Source organism: Cnephaeus nilssonii (genome assembly GCF_951640355.1).
Source record: "Cnephaeus nilssonii genome assembly, chromosome: 3".
NCBI lineage: Eukaryota > Metazoa > Chordata > Mammalia > Chiroptera > Vespertilionidae > Cnephaeus > Cnephaeus nilssonii.
Window position 1 is genome coordinate 31,397,208 of NC_137074.1, and position 21,320 is coordinate 31,418,527.

General features: G+C 40.7%; 1 protein-coding gene across 2 annotated transcripts in view; it reads right to left on the reverse strand.

Annotated features, from left to right (window-relative positions):
* Nucleotides 1-21,320, reverse strand: part of TNIK (TRAF2 and NCK interacting kinase) — a 344,761-nt gene that overhangs the window by 102,610 nt on the left and 220,831 nt on the right. For both annotated transcript variants that reach the window (XM_079766830.1, XM_079766831.1), the window contains exons 5-9: nt 20,419-20,529; nt 16,339-16,429; nt 14,240-14,370; nt 5,775-5,829; nt 3,819-3,897 (exon numbers count right to left, since the gene is read on the reverse strand). In XM_079766830.1, the coding sequence (XP_079622956.1) occupies nt 3,819-3,897; nt 5,775-5,829; nt 14,240-14,370; nt 16,339-16,429; nt 20,419-20,529 (467 nt within the window). The remainder of the gene's footprint in view (nt 1-3,818; nt 3,898-5,774; nt 5,830-14,239; nt 14,371-16,338; nt 16,430-20,418; nt 20,530-21,320) is intronic.

Consider the following 21,320-nt stretch of genomic DNA (forward strand, 5'->3'; position numbering starts at 1 on the left):
TTGAGTCATATTTGTATCATGAGCACACTACCTGCTCTGACATGTTTGATAAACAAATGATGCATGAGTGGTTATCGGACAAGAGCTGTCCTAGGGCTACCTTCAAATCTGTGTTCGTGAGGGACAGAAAGGGGGGCTTGGAGAGTAGATATTGTTTTATTATGTTGTTTTCCTCAGATCCATCAGGTAAATCTGTGGAGGCACAAATGTGATTATCACCTAAGGAGAGACCTTGTAAAAAAAACACACAACAACACCCCATAATGAATTAATGGACTCTCCTAAGGAATCAACTGAAGAGAATGAGGTTAACCTGCATAAAAAAATAAACAAACTCCACATGGTGCTTTTCTAGGTAGAAAATCAATATTAGGAAGATGAAAACAAAACAGACAGAAAGCTATGAAATATTCACAAAGAATGCAAATGGCAGTTCTCTTTTTCCTGCTTCCAACTAGAAGGAAGTGCTTATTTTTCATAAAGTGATCAGCTATTAATTAGAGGATGATAAATAAAAGAAATCACACCCAATTTAAAAATGAGATATCCAGACTTAATAGACTGTCCATGCCATTCCCCAGTACTGACACCTCACAAACTCAGAGAAACTCCAGGATGAGAATGTGGTGAAGATGTTTGATGGAACCAGCCTATCTCAGGGTCACTTCTCCAGACTCTCTCCCAGTGGGAAAGAACCTCAAGAGATATTCAAGAGGACAGCTTTGGGTCCAAGGGGTGGGCCAAGATGCAGAACCACAAAGCTGGCAATGTGTCCCGCATCTTCTTCAAACAGTACTGTGTTTGAAGAGAACATAATGCTGACTTACAAGTCTTCAAAGAAAGCTTCATCGTCTCTTATTTAAGTTAGTGTGACCAAAGAATCAATATACTTAATTACACATTTAATTAAAACTAAAAACACCACCTATGTTGAACACTACCTGGCTATTTGCTGAGCGGTCTTAAGGGTTTAAAGTACATTTATATAACTTTATTGTTAGAATCTCTGCTGCCAGTAATTTAGTTCTGTCTTTTTTTTAATGCCTAAGATTAGTAATACTAATTTCCCAAGGGTTGGCATGGAGAGATAAATGTTAGTGATTGGTGCTTATAGTCTGAGACACTAGTTCTTATAATACCAGTGTCGCTGGCTGAACACTTTATCCTACCAGATTTTTCCTGTTTATATATTAAATTGTGTTAAAGGAATTAAAAATGCCTGAAAGATTATTACATTAATCATTATAACCAGCCAGGCTAAAAGTTGTTGGTAATCATAGGACTGACTCCCTACATGCAATTTGACCTTTAAAATTTGTATTTCCCAGAACTATCCTTTCTTTTTTTTTTCTCCTTTGGGTTCCATCACTTACTATGTGACTTTGGGCAAATTATACAACTTCTCCGTGCCTCAGTTTCCCTGGCTGCAAATAGGGAGATTAAGTACTTATCTCAAAAGACTGCTGTGATAACTAAATGAGTTAATTTGTACAAAATACTTAAAACAGTGCCTATTACATGTAAGTACATGTGTCAACACACATAAATGCTGTAGATACGTTTGCTAATATTTCTGAAATATGGTGTGCAGCTGCTCAAAGAAAACCCACTTGTCGGCTGTGAGAAGCTGGAAACCGCTGTCCAGGGGCAGGGCAGGGAGAGAAGAGGGAACAGGGTGAGTGGAGCCCACTGTATACAGCAGGCTGGGTGTGAAGGCCAAGCAGAAACCTGGCAGAAGGCTCCATAGTGCCACTGCCGCTTCCAGAGGACAGAACAGAGTTGCCTCCTCCCTGGGGCAGTCTGTTCCAGGGAGAAAGGAGGAAGCAGGGCCTGAGCACCGGGCGATCACACGCTGTGCCGGTGCCCAATGGAAGGCTGTTGCTGGGGAGAGAATGGTCTCACATCACAGTGACCCTTGGAGAGAGAAGCAGGAGCGGAGGATGCTCTGCCTCCTCGTTACCAATAGCAACTCTCCCTCTCTCTTCCTGCAGCCTTGGCAACTCCAGGGCTGCCGGCCCTTCTGGCAGCCTCCTTCCCTTCCTTGGTGCAATGTGCCTGTCTCTGCTCCACCCGGGTGGCTGTGCCATTTCTGAGTGACTGATATTGATCAAGACTGCTCTCTGAATAGTGGAGGGTGGAACTGTGGGTGGGTGAGAAACGGGAGGGGCTCCGGGCAAGGGCCTGATCATGAAGTGGCATGAGAGGGGGGCAGAGAGTCTGTCCTTCATGCTCTAAAAAAAGGACAGGAGGTCATAGGTGGTCCAGGAATTGACCCCTGTGCAAGGGGAATCAGAGGTTCAAGGATACACCACAACAGGGAGGATACCATAGCCACAGGGATAACGGAGGGAGTGATGCATTTTTGTTACAGACTAATAAAGCACAAAGACCCTCATATAAGCACATGTCAGAAGTCCAACCAACCTGTGAAACTGTTTCCCAAACTTCACTACTAATAACTCGCACCATACCTTTATACCCCCATACTAGAATTCACTTAGTATTTTACTTTAAGTCACTTTTTTATGTGAATAAGTTTATTAAAGGTTATATTACTACCCAAAATAAGAAGCTGGTATCACCTGTCATAAGAGAAAGCAATAGAAAAACCCAAAATTATAAATGTTCATGGACAGACCTATGAAATCATCTCACATACCACCAGGCGTGTGTATGCACTTAAGAGAATTATTCTCTTAAAATGTAGAGGAACAGTCAGCCAATCTAACAGGCAGACTCTCTGAACTATCACCCTCTCTGGGCTGTGCTGCCAGAAGAGATATTACTTGGGTTTGACTACTCATTTTACATGTATTTTTTTAATTTTTATTTTAAAATATATTTTTATTGATTTCAAAGAGGAAGAGAGAGGGAGAGAGAGACACAAACATCAATGATGAGAGAGAATCATTGATGGGTTGCCTCCTGCATGCCCCACACTGGGGATCGAACCCGCAACCTGGGTACGTGCCCTGACCTGGAATTGAAGTGTGACCTCCAGGTTCATAGGTCGATGCTCAACCACTGAGCCACGCTGGCTGGGCTTGACTACCCATTTTAGCTAAGAGCTCTTTTACCTTAAAGGTGTGGGGATAAAGACCTGCTGTGCAAATCAATAGTACACCCTTTCCCACGGGTATGCATTCTGAGACCCCCAGCAGATGCCTGAAACTATGGTTAGTACAGAACACTATATATACTATGTTCTTACTTATACATGCATACATGCATACATACATACATACCTATGATAAAGTTTAACTTATAAATTAGGTACAGTAAAAGATTAATAACAATAACTAAAAATGAAATAGAACAATTACAATAATAACTGCAATGAAAGTTATGTGACTGTGTGTCTCTTTCTTTTTAAATATTTTATTGTAATGCAGTCACTTTTCTTCCTGTGATGATGTCAGATGACCCGATGCCTATGTGATGAGATGAAGTGGGGTGAATGACTAGGCATTGTGATGCAGCGTTAGACTATGGAGGATCACCTGCTCCGGGTGATCATGGATCATGGAGTCATGATGATGTCCATGGTTGGGGAAATAAAATATTTTGGATAGCATTTGACTGTGGGTAACTGAAACCTCAGAAAGTAAATCCATAGAAAAGGGGGCGGGGGGAGCTACTACTCAAAATGTATTTTAAGATGAATGATCCATATGTAAAATCACTCACCAAGTCTTAGTGTGTATAGTCTGATCCTGTCAGCAGAACATAAGTATTTGAATTAACCCCCCCCCCCCCGCAAACATTATCACAGGAAAGCCCTGCCGTTGGATCTGTAAAACACTGAAGACCAAACTCACCATTTCTTAGACTTCAGCCTCGGCGCAGGGTTCCGGGGGATGAGGAAGAGAGCTCGCATCGGGTGCATGTCACAGAGAGCTGCAAGAGACCAAACAAGGGCCAGCTCCAGCCAGGAGGCCACGCTCACGCCAAGCCCATCCTGGCTGTGCAGCCAATGTCACCACACGGCTCCCAAGTGCTCGAATGACCAGTGAGTAGAGGGAAGAGATCACAAAGCCTCCATCTGGTGAGCACTTAGCAGAGCTGATGGCCAACTACAAGCCTCATAAAACACAACACGTTTCAGCTAGAGAGTAACATTTCTACTTTGACTTTATATTTAAGAGTACAAAGTTAAAGGGTCCACAACCTTCCCTTTACTATAAATAACCATCTAAGATTCAAAGTAAACAACATTAAGGGAAATAAAGTTATTTAATGATTAAAATCTTAAGTGTCAAAACAAAGGATTTTTGATAATCCATGGTCTTTTTCTTATACACTGAAGGCTCATCCAAATACAATGTTATCTACATAGATTTTTGGAATATAAAACACTAGACCAGACACCTTCGCCTCTGTATTTCCAAATATCCTGAATGGCTTTTCAGGGTTTATGATGGTTTTTATGTTTCATTTCATTCCCTGGCCCCAGGAAGCCCACAGGATTAAGGCAAATGAAGTCTGGCAGGAAAATTATAAAAATATCTCAACATGTAAACATGACATTATCGTTTATTGTGAAAGCACTCAAACATTCTTATTTTAAGCACAATATTTCACTAGTTTACTTTTCAAACATCTGGGAGTATCTTTTCCTTTGTGCCTAGAATAAGAATATATTCTCCCCCAAAGCTAAAGAATTCTGTGGGTTGAAGCTTATTTTTAGCCCTTTCAACTACTTATCAAGAGTGACAATATGGTTTTGAGACGGTAATGTATTATTTTTATGATTCATAAATGCCTTTTAGCATAGTGGATGAGGGGAAGTTGTCAACAAAGACTCCAAATCAATCAAGCTACAGATAAATCTATCAACTCTAGCATGATGACTTGAAGGTAAAAAGAACCACATGCACATAACAACCTGTCATGCAATGAGGAGCCTTTGAGAAGCAGCCACCAAGGTGTTATTTAATGTGAGAGGGGGCAATTTCTGCCTCAAAGGAAATAGGGAAGGAGCCGGGGAAGGCTGAGGGAATTATCAGATTTCTGTGCAAATCTGATTGGCTGAAGGTGAGAGGGAGAAAAGTAGGCAGAAGTGTGCTACAGTCTAAGGAAACTAAGGAATAAAACTGAGGAGTGAAAGTTACCTACAAAGGGTCTGCCTTAGCTCCCTGCCATGCTCGTCACTGATGGGGAGTGGCCCTTGGGAGGCACAGCCTCAGGGCATGGCAGCAGCGAGGCCCTTGGTCACTTGTGCCTGCTGCATGGGAATCTGTGAGGCATTGCTCATGGCCTGGCAGAGGCTCTCTGCAGTGCCATATTCCAGAGCTCAAGGAACATTCCAGATCCTGGCCACTCTGCCTGAAATAAGTAGGGAAAGCTAAAAATCTAAACATCAGTATTTTAATAGGAGTGAAAGCAGTCGGGTATTAGTGTTTGTGGAATGCATACACTGGGAATCAGCATTGATGTTTGTGAGAGTTTACAGTCTGTGTAAACTCTCATTTGTGGGTTGGTCCCAGTTTTATGGTAAGTGAAGAATAGTTCAAGAATCAACTACACACTGAATCTGTAAAACAAATAAGTTTTCCCCTTTCTTTTTCCTTTTCCCTCATAGATTCAAGATCCTCACACCACTCGGAAATGAATGGACTTCTGGTTGATTTAAGATGACTGCTTTCTAAATACGCCAGCGAGAATCCATGCTGGGCTCGGTGTAGCAGAAGTAAAGCTACCTCGGCTCCTGGCACAGAAGCTTCAGTACCTGCAGAGCGGACAGCAACCGATTTCACCCGGAGGAAGATACTTACGGGGAGCACCTTCTGCCATCTCGATAGCGGTGATTCCCAGAGACCACAAGTCACTCTGGAAGAGAAGGAAGCACAGACATAAGCATGAATGCAGTCGCCAAAGGAGAACTTGGTTACACTTGGTAATTGCTTCAAAACTGCCCGTGGGGAAACCATTCAGTCATCTCTTTACAAACCTATTACAGCTGCGAAGCTTCAAAGTAGTCAGAGCCTCATTCACTTTCATTGACAATGCCTTTCATGGTTTAAAAAATTAATCTGTCATTACTTGGGGTGGTAGAGCCATACTACAATATACAGATGATGTAGAGAGAACTGTACACCTGAAACCTATATAATTTTACTAACCAATGTCACCCCAATAAATTCAATAAAAATTAATTTATCACTCAAATGTGTCTCTGGCTTAAACCATATGAAATCGCTGCTATTCGACTGTTTTCTACACTGTCCTATAATTAACTGCACATGTTTAAAGTGTATCATTTGCAAGGTTTGACATATGTATACGCCTGTGAAACCATCACTATAATCAAGAGGAGCAGGAATCAAGTGGTTTTGTACTGTGAAATGGGGTGCAAATATGAAGGTGGATATTTGGGGGGTTTTCATTCTAAGCTATCTCTATATATAAAAGGCTAATATGCAAAATGTCCCCTCAAGAGTTCGACCGGGAGACCAGGAATTCGATCGCTCACTATGACGGGTGCTGACCACAAGGGGGCGGCGCAGAATGAAGGAAGGCCCCAGCTGGCAGCTGGAAGGCCCCGATTGGCCCTGATGGCTGGCCAGGCCTAGGGACCCTACCTGTGGATGAATTTCATGCACTGGGCCTCTAGTTACAAATAAAGCTGCTACATCCATCACAAGTCTTTGTGTGGACATACGCTTTTTTTTTTTTTTTTAAGAAAATACCCACGTGTGGAATGGTATACGTCCATACTACCTAGCCCAAAATCTGGCACACAGTGGCCTCCAGAATATTAATTTCCTTCTCCTCTACTATTAGGTGAGACTGCCTTTGCCTGTTCAGTTTAACCTTCTCTAATTTCCCTCTACTTGGTTTTAGCAGACACTGTTTGTTGGCTAACCCAACAGACATTTTCAACCCCCATTTCCTTTGTGGCCTTCATTTATGAGTGCAGGAAATCTAAGTGTGTTTGTCCAGACTTCCCTACAGCTAAGGATGACAATTAAGAATGTGACACAGTTGTGGCCAATGAGACACAGGCAAACATCTTCTGGGAGCTTCTGAGAAAGCTTTTGCTTTTCCTGAAATAAGTGACAAATACAGCCAATGTCTTGACAATTCTTCCCTACTTCTTCGTGCCTTGAAGGAAAGCATGCTCTTTGAGCTACAGCATCCTTCTTGCAAACATGTGGCAATAAGTCAACAAACTAAAAATGACAGGACAGAAAGGTAGCAGCCTGGGTTTTTAAAGACATCAATGAGGCCCTACACCAACTCTGAACTGCCTGCCTTTAAACTTCTGAAATGTAAGTAAGTACAGCCCAAAGCATTCCTTACTGATAATATGCACACAGCAATGATTTGAAGAAGCACATTTTGACAGTAGGGAAATGGAGAGAGGGCCCAGTTGTTAGGTGAGCTTGGATTTATGCCATAAGAAGCAGAAAGGGTCTGTGAAAAGAGATGCTGCCTTTATTCAGTTCACAACAGCTCAGATCCCCTCTAAGGTGGCTTTCCCCAAGCCCCCAAACAACTCCTTCAAACCAAAGGTCACACCATCCCGACTCCTGAGCATCCTGTCACATGACCAGGCCAGAAACGGCTTCTTTTTTAAGCCCTTTTTTGACGGCATCATTAGGATCTTGTTTTTTTCTTTCTTTTTTTTGGGCTGGGGTTCTCTTGTTTTACAAAAAGAACATTTATATTCCTTGCCATATATATATACCCAGAGCTGCTTGTAAGCTATGCTTAACTGTCCATGCTAGAGAGCAATAAATGTCCTTCACGGGCCTTGTTCAAGCCTTTGGGTGCATTAGCAAGTCCCCAAGACACTTCAGAACTTAAATACGGGAGAAAATGTTCCAATTACAACTGGCAAGACAGATCACAGGAGACGAGAAAGGGAAGAGGGAGGAACAAGATGAGGAGAGTCCGGGAGAGATAAGTTTCCTTCATGGCCATGGTGTGACTCATTTTGGCAGGAGCTCGGTAATTCATTATTTCAGAGGTACGGTGCCGCCTGCCCTGTGGCATGATTAATAGCCCAGTCTTGTGCGCATTACAAACAAAACAGAGACAAATTCTAGTGCCTCTGAGGAGGCGGAGGCAAGCACAACACTTCCGGCGGGTGGGGGGCCATCTGGCATGCAGGCAACTGGAGCACAAGATAGCAGGCCTTGGGGGTTGGGCTGCCCAACATGTGCAGAAAAGAATACTTTCAGATAGCTGAACCAAACACACAAAAAAGAGGCAGTGTGGCACAGGAAAAGAGCCCAGCATGCCCTGAGAGGCAGAGAGAGCCCACACTGGACAGCCTAGCTTGGTGACTTGGGCAAGCCACTTAATTCCTCTGTGCCCATTTCCACACCAGTAATGTGAAGAGAACACTAACACAATGCTGTGCACATAGTGAGTATTTGAAAAATACTGGTGCAGACAGACCCTGAGGACCAGTTATCATTGACTGGCAGTTCAACCAGCACACCTGAGTCAGGTAAAGTGGCAACAATGCTGGCTGGGCACACTATACATCTCTTACTTTACTGACTTAAAGAAAAGCAAGGCCAGCCCGGCCAGCATGGCTCAGTGGTTGAACACTGATCTATGAACCAGGAGGTCATGGTTCAATTCCCTGTCAGAACACATGCTTGTGTTGTGGGCTTGATCCGCAGTGTGGGACATTTAAGAGGCAGCCAATCAACAAATCTCTCATCATTGATGTTTCTATCTCTTTCCCTCTCCCTTCCTCTCTCTGAAATCAATAAAAATATATTTAAAAAATAAACAAATAAAAGGAAGGCCAGTTTGTGTGCATGTGGGGGGTACAGGAGAAAAAGATCTATACTAATAATAGACGAATATGCAAATTATCCAGGACGTCGTCACAGTAACCACCGAATAGCAGGCTGTGTGGGGCAACCAGGCTGGCAGGGGGGGTTAGTGAGGGAAGACCAAACAACTGAACAGCAGGCTGCGTGGGGCAACCAGGCTGGCAGGGGGCCAGTTGGGGGTGACCAGACTGGCAGGGGGGGCAGTGAGGGGCGACTAGGCCAGTGGGGGGGCAGTTTTGGGTTACCAGGCCGGTGGGGGAGGGCAGTTAGGGGCGACCAGGCCGGCAGAGGGGGGCAGTTAGGGGCGACCAGGCCAGCGGGAAGGGGCAGTTGGGGGTGACTAGGCTGGCCGGGGAGGGGGGACTTGGGGGCGACCAGGCCGGCAGGGGGGCAGTTAGGGGCAATCAGACCAGCAGAAGCAGTTAGGGGTGATCAAGCTGGCAGGGGGGGGGCAGTTAGGGGTGATCAGACAGGTAGGCAGATGAGCAGTTAGGAGCCAGTGGTCCTGGGATGTCCAACTGCCAGTTTAGGCCCGATCCCAGATTGTAGAGGGTGCAGGCTGGGCTGAAGGGACCCCTCCCCCCCCCAGCCCCCCGTGCATGAATTTCGTGCACCAGGCCTTTAGTATAAAATAAACATTTTAAGTTCTCCACCTACACGTCATAGAGCAATGGACTGGGGAAGAATAAGACTCCATTATGTGTACTATACTGTGAGTTGCCCTTTGCACTGAACATGCTATCTTGAGATCTGCCCAGCTTCAATATGGACACTGCCTTGTTGCTTAAATGGCTCCATCGTATTCCGCTGGACAGATGTGCTAGTCTATTCAACCAGTTCCCTACTAATGGGCTTTTGGCTGCCGAGAAGTTTCTTTAGTGAGTGGTTGTGTTAAAGCAGTAAGTATAGGGCTATAAATTACTTGACAAATCCCATCCAACCCAATGAAATTCAAATTGAAAATGTAACAATTTAAACAGCCTAGGAATTTTGCAGTTTTATTAATTTCAAATCTCTTGAATGCTTATTATGAAATGAGAAAGCTTTCATTATTGCCCCACACACTTATCAGGGAAATGAAACCTTTCCTTTTGCTTGAAGTGTTTTGACAGAATTTCTGAAAACAAGAAAGGAGGGCCTCTGGGGGAAAGTGAGCACACCAGGCAATGAGATTCTGGTGCTCCTCCTCCGAGAGGGGCTATTTTCAGGCAGCACTTACTGCGCCCGGGAGAGATCAGACAAAACCAGGCTGCAATAAAAAGCATGAGCTCTTCAGACTACTTTCCTACACAGGCCCATATTTTAATGAATTATTGTAGTTTTTAGAAAAAATTATAGCAGTCTTTAAAGATATCTTAGACAACTCAAAGAATCCTATATAATAAAAGCCTAATATGCAAATCGACCGAACGGAGGAACTACCAGTGGAACCACGGGTCGCTATGATCTACACTGACCACCAGGGGGCAGATGCTCAATGTAGGAGCTGCCCCCAGCCTGAAGGACCCAGGCCAGTAGGGGGGGCCATCCTGACTGCCTCACCGGTCGCCCCACAAATTGGCCCTGATCGCTGGCCAGGCCTAGGGACCCTAGTACATAATTTCGTGCACCGGGCCTCTAGTACATAATAATAAACCATAAAACAAGTCAAATAATAAAACCAAACTACACTCTTCTCTTTTGCATTCTACCTTTATTTTTGTAAATTTGTCTTTATTGTTGAAAGTATTACAGATTTCCTGCTTTTCCCCCCCATTGATGCCCTCCACCCAGCACCCATCCCTCCTAGGCCTTCATCACCCCATTGTCTGTGTCCATGGGTTATGTATATATGCATACAAGTCCTTTGGTTGACCTCTTTCCCACCCACCCATCCACCCCCACCTTCCCTGGGAGGTTCGACAGTCTGTTCCATGCTTCTGTGTCTCTGGATCTATTTTGTTTATCACTTTATTTTTGTTCTTTAGATTCCACATATGAGTGAGATCACGTGATCCTATCTTTCTCTGAGTGGCTTATTTTGCTGAGCATAATACTCTCCAGGTCCCTCCATGATGTCTCAAAAGGTAAGAGATACTTCGTTTTTACTGCTGCATAGTATTCCATGGTATACATGTACCACAGCTTTTTAATCCACTCATCTACTTATGTTCTGCCTGTATTTTAAAGGAAGGGTTTTGTGGTAGGGAATCTAACCAAGCCCAGTGGCCTTTAAGCCCTCTTTTATTCTAAACATGCCCTCTGGGCTGAAAGTATCTGTAGTCCATGAGGACCCAAAGCAATAACATCCCTTTCTGAGGCTGGGATACACAGCTTGGTTAATTGGGCTACCAAGCACACAGCACCAAACCCTTGAACTTTGATGAGTTTACAAGTGAGCTTTTTAGTCAAACACTCCACATACCAATACAAGTTGACTAATTCCTTACACACAGTGGATATTCATTGGGTGAATGAATAAATGGTTTTAAAGGTCAAAGGATTGTCCAGTTGTCTCCTGGTGATAAACCATATTCCTAAGAATAGTGAACAGAAGGAAGGATAAGACCTGGTGCCAAAAAAGAAGTAGAAAAATTATTTAAAGATAGCTTTCCACTCTGGTCCACGATAAAACTGTGAAGTGGTTGAAATGCATCTTCTAAGGGTCCCCAAACCTTCCTTTCTGCCCAATCTTCCTTATTGTCACCCTTTTGTCAAGTTCCTTCTTTTACCCGTGACAAGTGACCATTGAAGCTTACAGTCTTGCCATGACTTCTTCCTCCTCTGTACAGACTACACTCATGACAATCCTGACAAACTAACTTACACTAACGTCTAAATGGCTGATACAGTTGAATCTTGTCTCTCATCAGGATTCTTTAGTTTTTAACAAAAGACACAGAAATGAACCTTCACTTCTTTAATGTCTCAGGATACTTGTACAGTCACATGAACCTTCCAGTTCCTCTGAAGTCGCCCTGTGCAGCATGACGTGCCCTGGGGTTACTCATACACTGGGCTTTGTCTACACTGAGAGTTATTGCATGGGCTCCAAAATGTTCACTGGTCCCAAATTACATTCCTTAGCCATAATCTGAGGAAAGAGGACCAAGATACCAGTTTAATTCCAAGCTTTGGCTTGGCTGGAAGGAAGTCCTCTTCTACTCATGCTACTGAAAACAACTAAATCACAGGAATCTATTTTACATCACAAAACAAAAGTTCACATGCATGATAGCCAGTCATAACACAGCCAGCTAAACGGCTAAGCTAAGGGTAGAGGTTTGAAACACTCTGAATCTCCCTGGTATATTATAAAGTAGTCCAAAATATCTGTGGCCCAAATGTAGACTAATCAGTACTTGTTTAGTATGACTATAGTTTGAAGATTTGCTTATAGCCAATTATGATACACATATCTGGTCTGGGATATATATTTTGTAGTGGCTCCTCTCAAGGGATCTGCAAATTAATTCATTTAGATGTGCTTACCATTAGCAGTTTAAATAAGCGACATTTATTTTGGCAGGAGATTGATTTTTAACTTGGCTGCTGCTTCCAGACAGATTATTGTCAGGTTATGACAGTGAACTAACCTTGGAAGAAGGAGGAATTTACAGGGGATTATTTTGTTTTCAGACCTTTGAGCTTGCATTTCTTCAGAGAGGCCAATAATTTTGTCAATGCTCAGGGACACTGGATCCCCAAAACACTGCAATGTTTGCATCTTTCTGACCTGCTTTCAATAATAACCCCATATCTGGAGAACTAAAAATGTTCTTTAAAGAAGGAATTTTTCACATATACTCTTCAGAGGCTGTTTTGTTGGTAAACTAGAGATTTATATAGGAGAACATCTTCCAGGAGCAGGGTAATACAGGGTGGGGCACAAGTAGATTCACAGTTGTGAGTATGCAAAACACAGTTTATTCTAGTATTATTTCTTAACTATTGTATTATTTTCCATATAAACACTGAAAAACTACTTTTGTTCCACCCTGAATATTGGGAAGAACTCTGAACAGAGCACTGGGGATCTGGGTTCAAGTCCCAACTCTAAGAAGATCACTAACTGAGTGTGCACTTGCAAATGCCTCGGCCTCAGTTTCTCATCTGGAAGACGAGGGTATTTCAAGATGATCACTATAGTCCTTTGGCAAAAAGTCCACGCATCATGAAACCAGCCTAGGTTTTGCCCAAGGTTGTCCTGGGATCCGCACAAAGATGACAGATCATATTCAGCATTTAGAGCCAAACTTTCATCTCATGAATATCCCTTATTCCTTATAAAACCAAAGCATACATTATATAGGGAACACAGTTATATATGTAGTGACTAGATAAGCTATTCTCAGAATATTTGCTCACCACTAATTAAGTTATTACTGAGAGACTATTATTCACCAGGCCCTGTATATGGCATGTTTACAAGGATTATCTCACATAAACATCATAGCAACTCTATGTAGATATCCTCACCCGCATTTTATGGATCAGGAAAGAAGCTCAAAGAGGATGATCTACTAGCCTTAAGTCGCATCACCAGGAAGTGGCTGAAATGGGATGGAAACTACACAGTCTTAGTTCAAAATTACTTTCTTTGAATTCCTTAAATATTACCCTTTATGGTGGCAACCAAGATCTACTGTACAGTCTAAAAACTCACAGTGCCTCTATCCCATCTGACCCCAATTTTAATGTCTCCACTTTCAAGCATAATTCATGACAACAATGTTACCTGACATTGCAACTATTAATGGACTAGGAACACAAAATTATTTTTGGTTACTGGCTAGCAGAATAGAAAAGAGGAGGGTTTCTTGGAGAAAGGGACAACTTTCACCTCTCTGTTTAAACACTGCTTGGAATTTATTAACAAATTACCAGTTTATGATACAAAATTACAAGCCACAAATCAAATTTCTATGAAACACCACCACAGGCTACAGAAACGCCATAAAGTAGCTACCAACATCCCATTTGGTTCTCTCTCTTACTGAAAAAAAAACACCCAAACAAAACTCCAATAATTAAACTTGAAGCAATGTGGAATAAGTAAGTCTGATTATTTTTAATCAGAGAAAGATGACCCAAGACAACAAATTCATATCTTGGTTTCTTTTAACATAAAACATTTTTTGTACATATACTTTGCAAAACATCTAAACTATAAGCAAAACAGAAATATGTGCCCTAATTAGATGTGAGAGTAAATTCATGAGAATATAGAAAATGGTTTAAACTTTTTTTTTTTTTTTTTACAAATAGGCAATCAGATATGATGGGTGACTTCATTAAAAAGATTCTCACTAGAATGTCTTATCATTTTAAATTCAAATAATGTTGTTGTTGTTGTTTTGCTTTCCCTTTGCATTACCTAAAGCCATGTGAGAATTCTCTAAAAGATTCAAGGGTGATATTTTGGTCATCACTTTGAAACATAATGAAGAAGTAAGAAGTCATACCTTGAAATCATATGTGGCATCCGGGTTTTCATCACAGGCGATAACTTCCGGTGCCATCCAGTAGGGAGTACCGATGAAAGTATTCCTCCTGCCCACTGTTCGATCCAGCTGGGCACTGACTCCAAAGTCCACTATTTAAGAGAAGGCAAAATGAATCAAGTTTATGGTTTTTATATGATGCTAAAATGAATATGCATTTTTGTTAAGATATACATAACATAAAATTTACCATTTTAATGTGTTATAGTTCTGTAACATTAAGTACATTCACATTGTTGTGCAACCATCACTACCATTCAATTCAAGAACTTTTTCCTCTTCCCCAGCTGAAACTCTGTAGCCATCAAACAATAACTAGCCCCTCTCCCCTCCTCCCAGCCCCTGGTAAACCCCATTCTACTTGCTGTCTCTGTGAATCTGACTATTACAGGTACCTCATCTAAGTGGAATCATATAGTATTTGTCTTTTCGTGACTGGCTTACATCACTTAGCATAACGGTTTTCAAGATTAATCCATGTTGCAGCACGTGTCAAATTGTCCTTCCTTTTTGTTTTCTTTCTTTAGGGGGGAGGTGAAGGGAAATGGGAAGGGAAAGGGAAAGGTGTGGGGGTGCTCCCGGGAAATGTTCTTCCTTTTGAAAGCTGGATAATATTGTATTGTATGCAGGTGCCACATTTTGTTTTTCCATTCATTTGTTAATGGACACTTGGGTTGCTTCTTCCTTTTTGCTATTGTGAATGTGTATTTTTAAATTGCATGTATAAATGGATGAAGTGAACCAAGAACAAAATCACTAAGTGTTACATGTGTTTATACCAAGGCTTCCTGGGGACCAAAAATAGCTGTTAAATAAAAAGCAAACTTGGTCGCCACCATAAAGGGTAATATTTAAGGGATTCAAAGAAAGTGATTATGAACTAAGTTTCTGGAGTCAGACTGCGTAGTTTCCACCCCATTTCAGCCACTTCCTAGTGATGTGACTTAAGGCTAGTAGATCAACCTCTTTGAGCTTGTTTCCTATCCATAAAATGAGGGTGATAGCTACGTAGAGTTGCTATGATGTTTATGTGAGATAATCTTTGTAAACGTGCCATATACAGGGCCTGTGGTATTATAGTATCTCAGCAATAACTTAATTAGTGGAGAGCAAATATTCTGAGAATAGCTTATCTAGTCACCACATATATAACTGCGTTCCCTATATAATGTATGCTTTGGTTTTACAAGGAATATTCATGAGATGAAAGTTTGGCTCTAAATGCTAAATATGAAAATTATATATTATAACCAAAAAAGGTAAGAACAAATGTTTGGGATATAAACATGGGAGATATTTAAATCTCTGAAAATAACCAATTATACTGACAGTGATTCTTTTCTAGGAGACAAATTGTGTAGCCTATGAGATATCTGTCAATTTATACTCTTACTCATAGACATCAAGCTGACAAATGCATGTGGGGATTCTGTTTGCTTATAGTTTATATATCCATATCTGGACAACCTCGGATTTGTTATGGGAAGGGCTCTAATGGACAGCACCAGAGAAAAGGATTCCCTCACGTACAACTCTGGCAGATGGAAGTGGGATAACTGGTATGCGTGCCAAGTAGAATATTGGGCATCCATTTTGCACAGGTAATAATGAAATCAATGTAAATTTAACCTAAAACATATGGGAATACAGCAGGAATTCATTATTTTAAATATGTTTAACTGTGGATATTTTTAATAAAAAATGGGTCACCATTGTTCTGTTATAGCAATAATGTAAACAAACAGAAAGATATAGGAAAACATTTCAAGGTCACTCACTTCTCATTTAAAGGGTCTTCGCTTTAAAAAAATCAATTATTTCTATACATTAATTAAACACATGGTTCTGTTTAGCACAGACCAATTCACTCCTCAAAGTGCTTTTAGAAAATGTTTTTGAAATAAACAAAGAAACATTTTCCTCTGCATTCTTAGCACAAAGACCTCCAAATCCACAGTGACAAATTTACATTCATTACAAAAAAAACCCCCAAAAAGCCAGCTGTTGAAATAATCTTATCAATTCCTGCAATTCCTAGGCTCACTGGATTCTGTTCTTACCTAGTTTAACTTCTGCATTTTCAGTCAGCAAGACATTTTGCCCTTTAATATCTCGATGAATCACTTTATGCTGGTGCAGGTGACTCAGCCCCTGGAGTGACGGAGAGTTGAAAAGGATTAATAGGAACATAAGCCAAGATGCAAATAAACTATTTCAGATATTAATGATCCAAAAAAGTAATAGACTCATCCAGAGATACTTTCATTATTATACTCATATCTTTCATGTGCTCACAGTGCTGTACTAAGCCATAGGCAATGGATCAATATAAACTGAACTATAGAGGTGGCCCTTGCGATGCATGGTGCTGTGCTAAAGGAAATGCTTTCATACCTGCTTTGACCTCAGGAACCACCTAAGAGATGATGTGGTTCAGCATACATGAGTTCAGCTAATAGTACCGTGAAAAGTGAGGACTGCCTGTCTTTGCTAGTTTGTGACGGGAACACCTATAAAGTCTACATACAAAAAACTAAACTGATTCAACAGAATCCTCCACTTTTGGGGGCAATATTTGAATTTAAAAGTTACTTCCTATTACACAGATTTAATTAAGCACAATAAAATATTTCTCAGAACAGCCAAGACGTTTCCCATTGGCTTTAGCCAACGTGGCCCACATTAAAAAGGAAAGCAACAATTTCTGTTTCCTTTGTTGGCATTTATCACTGTCATTTTGAGTGCTTTATGACATGTGTGACTTTGTGTTCATTATATGAAACTAGTGTTCCCGTTGCAGGAAGAATCCTGCAATAGGGTTTCCTGCTGCACTCTACCCCGCCCCGCCTCCGCTCCTCCCTTGTCCCCCCGCCCGCCTTCTCCGCCAGCCCGCCCCGCTCTCTTCCTTCTCCCCCGGCCCCGCCTATGCTCCTCCCTTCTCCCCCGGCCCGCCTTCTCCGCCAGCCCGCCCCGCTCTCCTTCCTTCTCCCCCGGCCCCGCCTCCGCTCCTCCCTTCTCCTCCCCCCCGGCTTGCTTGCTTCTCCGCAGCTTTGCTCCCTTCAGCATCTCTTGGCTTCTTTCTAAGCTGTCTTGATATGCAAATTAGCCGCCATCTTTGTTGGGATAATTTGCATACTCGTCCTGATTGGCTGGTGGGCGTGGCTTGGGCGTAGCGAAGGTGCGGTCAATTTGCATATTTGTCTATTATTAGGTAGGATTATTACTCAGTGACATCCAAAACTGATCTTATTCCAGGTCTCCATGAATTATTCTGATTTTGGCTTCTTTGGGGAGTTAGTTCTAAAACCTACAGATGTGCTCTAAGTCACATGTTTTTTAATAAAAAAATATAATCTAAAAGATTCTAAAATTGGAATCTTGAAGCAAATTTTGTTATGCTAACAATTGATAACTCAAAGTATTGTACACCTAACTATTGCCATTTTATTAGTTATGATTTTCTGTACTTTTATTTTTTCTCCATAACAACAAAATCATGATATGAAAGATGAGGTTGACACAAAAAGAAAAAAACACACTAAATGTCTAAATTCCCTTGTTGAAAAAATTCAGCATGAGAATATGGGTGACCAAAAAGGTCCATGTGTATGTTTAGGAATATCAGTAAATATAAACCATGCAACAGGACAGTTGCAGTGGTTTGGGCCTTTAAAAATTACCTTTAGTATTGAGTTAGTTTGGCTCAAGGTAGGCATCACACAGATTAAAATGTATGGTTTTAATAGCATATTAACACACCACGAATCCTTAAAATTCCATTCCCTGCTTCACCACCAAAGTGGTTCAAAGCAGGTACCAGGGCATATAAGTGAGCCAAAGGTTCATATGATGGAAGGAGGGTCATCTCTGAAACTCCTTATGATCAAATGTTCCTTCCAATGAGTCACCTTATCTCAAATGCCAGTATCATTTGGAAGAATGATTGCATTGGAAGAAGGAAGAAAACAGTGGTTTTCAAGCATTTTTAAACTAGGTATTGAGAGATACTCATGCGATGAAACCTCCCTTCTGCTTTTAGAACCCTGAAGATCACAGGACTGAGCCCCTACAGGGTTACCCAGCAGAGCAAAAAGGTGTATTATGCAGAAACCACCCTGAAGACCCAATAGATGCTTGGTACCCACTGGGTAGTCTGGATGACTAAAAACATTCATCATGCTTTCTCTGAATGAGTAAAATGTGAAGTCAGAAATTCAAATTAAGTTTACACGATGGCACATCAATACTTGGAGATAAATGTCAGATTTGAAGATCAGCAGTTGTAGCTCCTTGTTTCTCCTCAAATTTTGTTTTGCGTTCTGTTTGAGAAATATTTTTGTCTACTGCAAAGCCATGGTGGTATTATCCTATATTTTCTCTTAGGAGCTTTATTTTTTTATATATATATCATTCACATTTATGTCTATAATCCAGCTCGAATTAATTTTTTAATACGGAATAAGTAGGTGTCAAGCTTCATGTTCTCACATGGATATTCAATTGACCTTACTGACTGATAAGGGCACCCTTTCCCCAGGCACTGAAGCAGTTCCTTTGTCATAACTCAGGTGAGCTGTGAAGCAGGTCTGTCCCTGGGCTCTCGATTTTGTTTCCTTGGCCATTTGTCTATTCTTGTGACAATACTACTCTGTTCTAATTACTTAGAGCAGCTTTATAAGCCCCAGTAACTAGCAACATACTAGTACATCCTCCAGCTTTGTTCCTCTCAGGACTGCCTTGAGTATTCTTAGCCCTTTGCATTTTCATATAACATTTTAAAAATCAGTTTGTCAATAACCACAGATATACCTAAAATGATTTTGGTAGGGAATTCAGTTGAAGTCATGGGTCAAATTGGGGAGAAATAACATTTTTAGAATACGGAGCATCCTAATCTTTGAAATAGTATATACCTCTATTTATTAAGGTCTTCTTTAATTTCTCTCAATAATATTTTGTAGTTTACGATGTAGAAGTTGTTCACATCTTTCTGTAAATTTATTTCTAAGTATTTGATTTTTATGCCATTATAAATGTAGTCATTTAAAATATTTTCTATTTTCTTTTGCCTAATGTGGTTTGAATTTAATCAATAAACATTATTTTAATGCCCTTCATTCTTCTTAACTTCCATCCATCTATCTATCCATCTGTGCATCCATTCACAACACATAATCTATCTTTCAAAGGTGTATCTTGGACACATTGTAAAAACATTTTTAACTTTGTTTCCTTAAATTAAGAAGGCAGAGGTTATAAATAGATAATGATTGCCAAGCAGATCTAGTAAGAATACTCAGTGGACATGTAATAGCCTCCATATTAGTAGCAAAAGATAATTAACCTTTTGCACTCGGATGTCGAGATTAAAATTACTCTTTGAATGTATCAATAATTTGAAATATAAAAAATCCAAATAAATAAGTTTGTATGAAAAGAAACTCCAGTTTTTTATTCTACTGCCGCACTTTGTAAAATCTGGGGTATTTAAAAAATTAAATCCCGAGTAGAATAAAGGAATTGAGAAAAAAGCAAGCGAGTGCAAAGGGTTAAACTAATCTGAAGGACCAACTACCTTCTTCTCCTTGAATTGAGCTCGGCAAATATGACAATATTGCTCAGACTGCCTGATTGTTGGCAAAACTGGGCAAATAGGCACAGTCTTGTCTAGCTATTTTCATTAATTTAAGTAATTAACACTAAAAGAATTTTATTTAAAAGGGTAAAATCCAGTAAACTAGGTTCTATGTATGTACTGAAATGGCTAAAGTCACACAATCCTTAAATTAGTTATAAACTTCCACAAATAGAAAACTTCAATGAGTGATCAAAATAACTCTAAAACAATCCATTTCCTAAGTGGGACACCATGTATATGGCCTAAAATCAGATTTCCAATTGGAAACACCACTGGAAATGAATTCCTTGTTAAAAGAACTCACCCAGTGCTAACTCAAATGAGAGTGCACATTGCCCATTCAGAATGGTACTCACTTCCACTAGAGCAGACCACAAGAAACTACCATTGCTCTTATCACTGTTAGAATAAAGCTTTAAAGGTTTCCAACATGCTTATAAATTTCAGTGGAAGGTCAGTACAAAGTTCAACAACTCCCACGATATCCTGTATTGCTACTTACTCGTAAGATCTCCCTGCAGATGTATGCAATCCACTCCTCCTTCAAGGTGTTACCTTTCGTGTTCTTGATCAGGTCAGTGACAGAGCCAGCTCCACAAAACTCCATCACCAACTGGCAAAGGAAGCACACATGCCATTATTATAATTACACTTCTCAGCTTCCACTGGGCTGAGTTATGAAAGCATACAATACTCTAGTTGAATGCTTTGGAATGTCTTTCCTGCAAAGAAAAAGTGATCATAAAACAATATATGAAACATAAATATTTATCTTCATTTATTCCCAAAATGATAGGAAGGAAAGATTATTTTTAGTTTCATAACCTGAAAATTAGTTTCAAATTGAGAAAAATCTCCATATTCTATGTATTTTATAAAATGAGGGCAAGTAGACGGTTCAGATGTTGTTGAGAATAACTGTGCTTATTTAGCAGTTGAATTCATCCTTCCTACACAAGTAGAGTCATTCCCCTGTCCAAAAGAGCTATGGTGATCTAGGCAATCCCACATTAGGACAATACAAGTGCATGCTATTTACTTTATTGGTTTGTAAATGGCATTGTAAGCTGTCAGAGTGAGGACTATCTGTTATTAATTAAACTCAGCAAATGTTCCCAGGAGGCTGGACACATCAAATAAATTCAATAAACAATAAGCTCTAATTTAGCACCTTTCATCCAAAAAGCTCCAACTTCCCAATAAATATGAATTCATAACAGCACTCAGCAGCTTTGTAAATTAGGCAGAAAATAAACACCTCTCTTAACAGATAAGTAGAGACTAGAAGAGAAAAAAACCATCTATCTGCTTTTGTATCCATTTTCTTGGATTAGAGAAACATATCCATTTCCATACTTTCTCTTTTTCAAAAAGTCTTCAATAAAAAGTCTCCTTACGGGTACT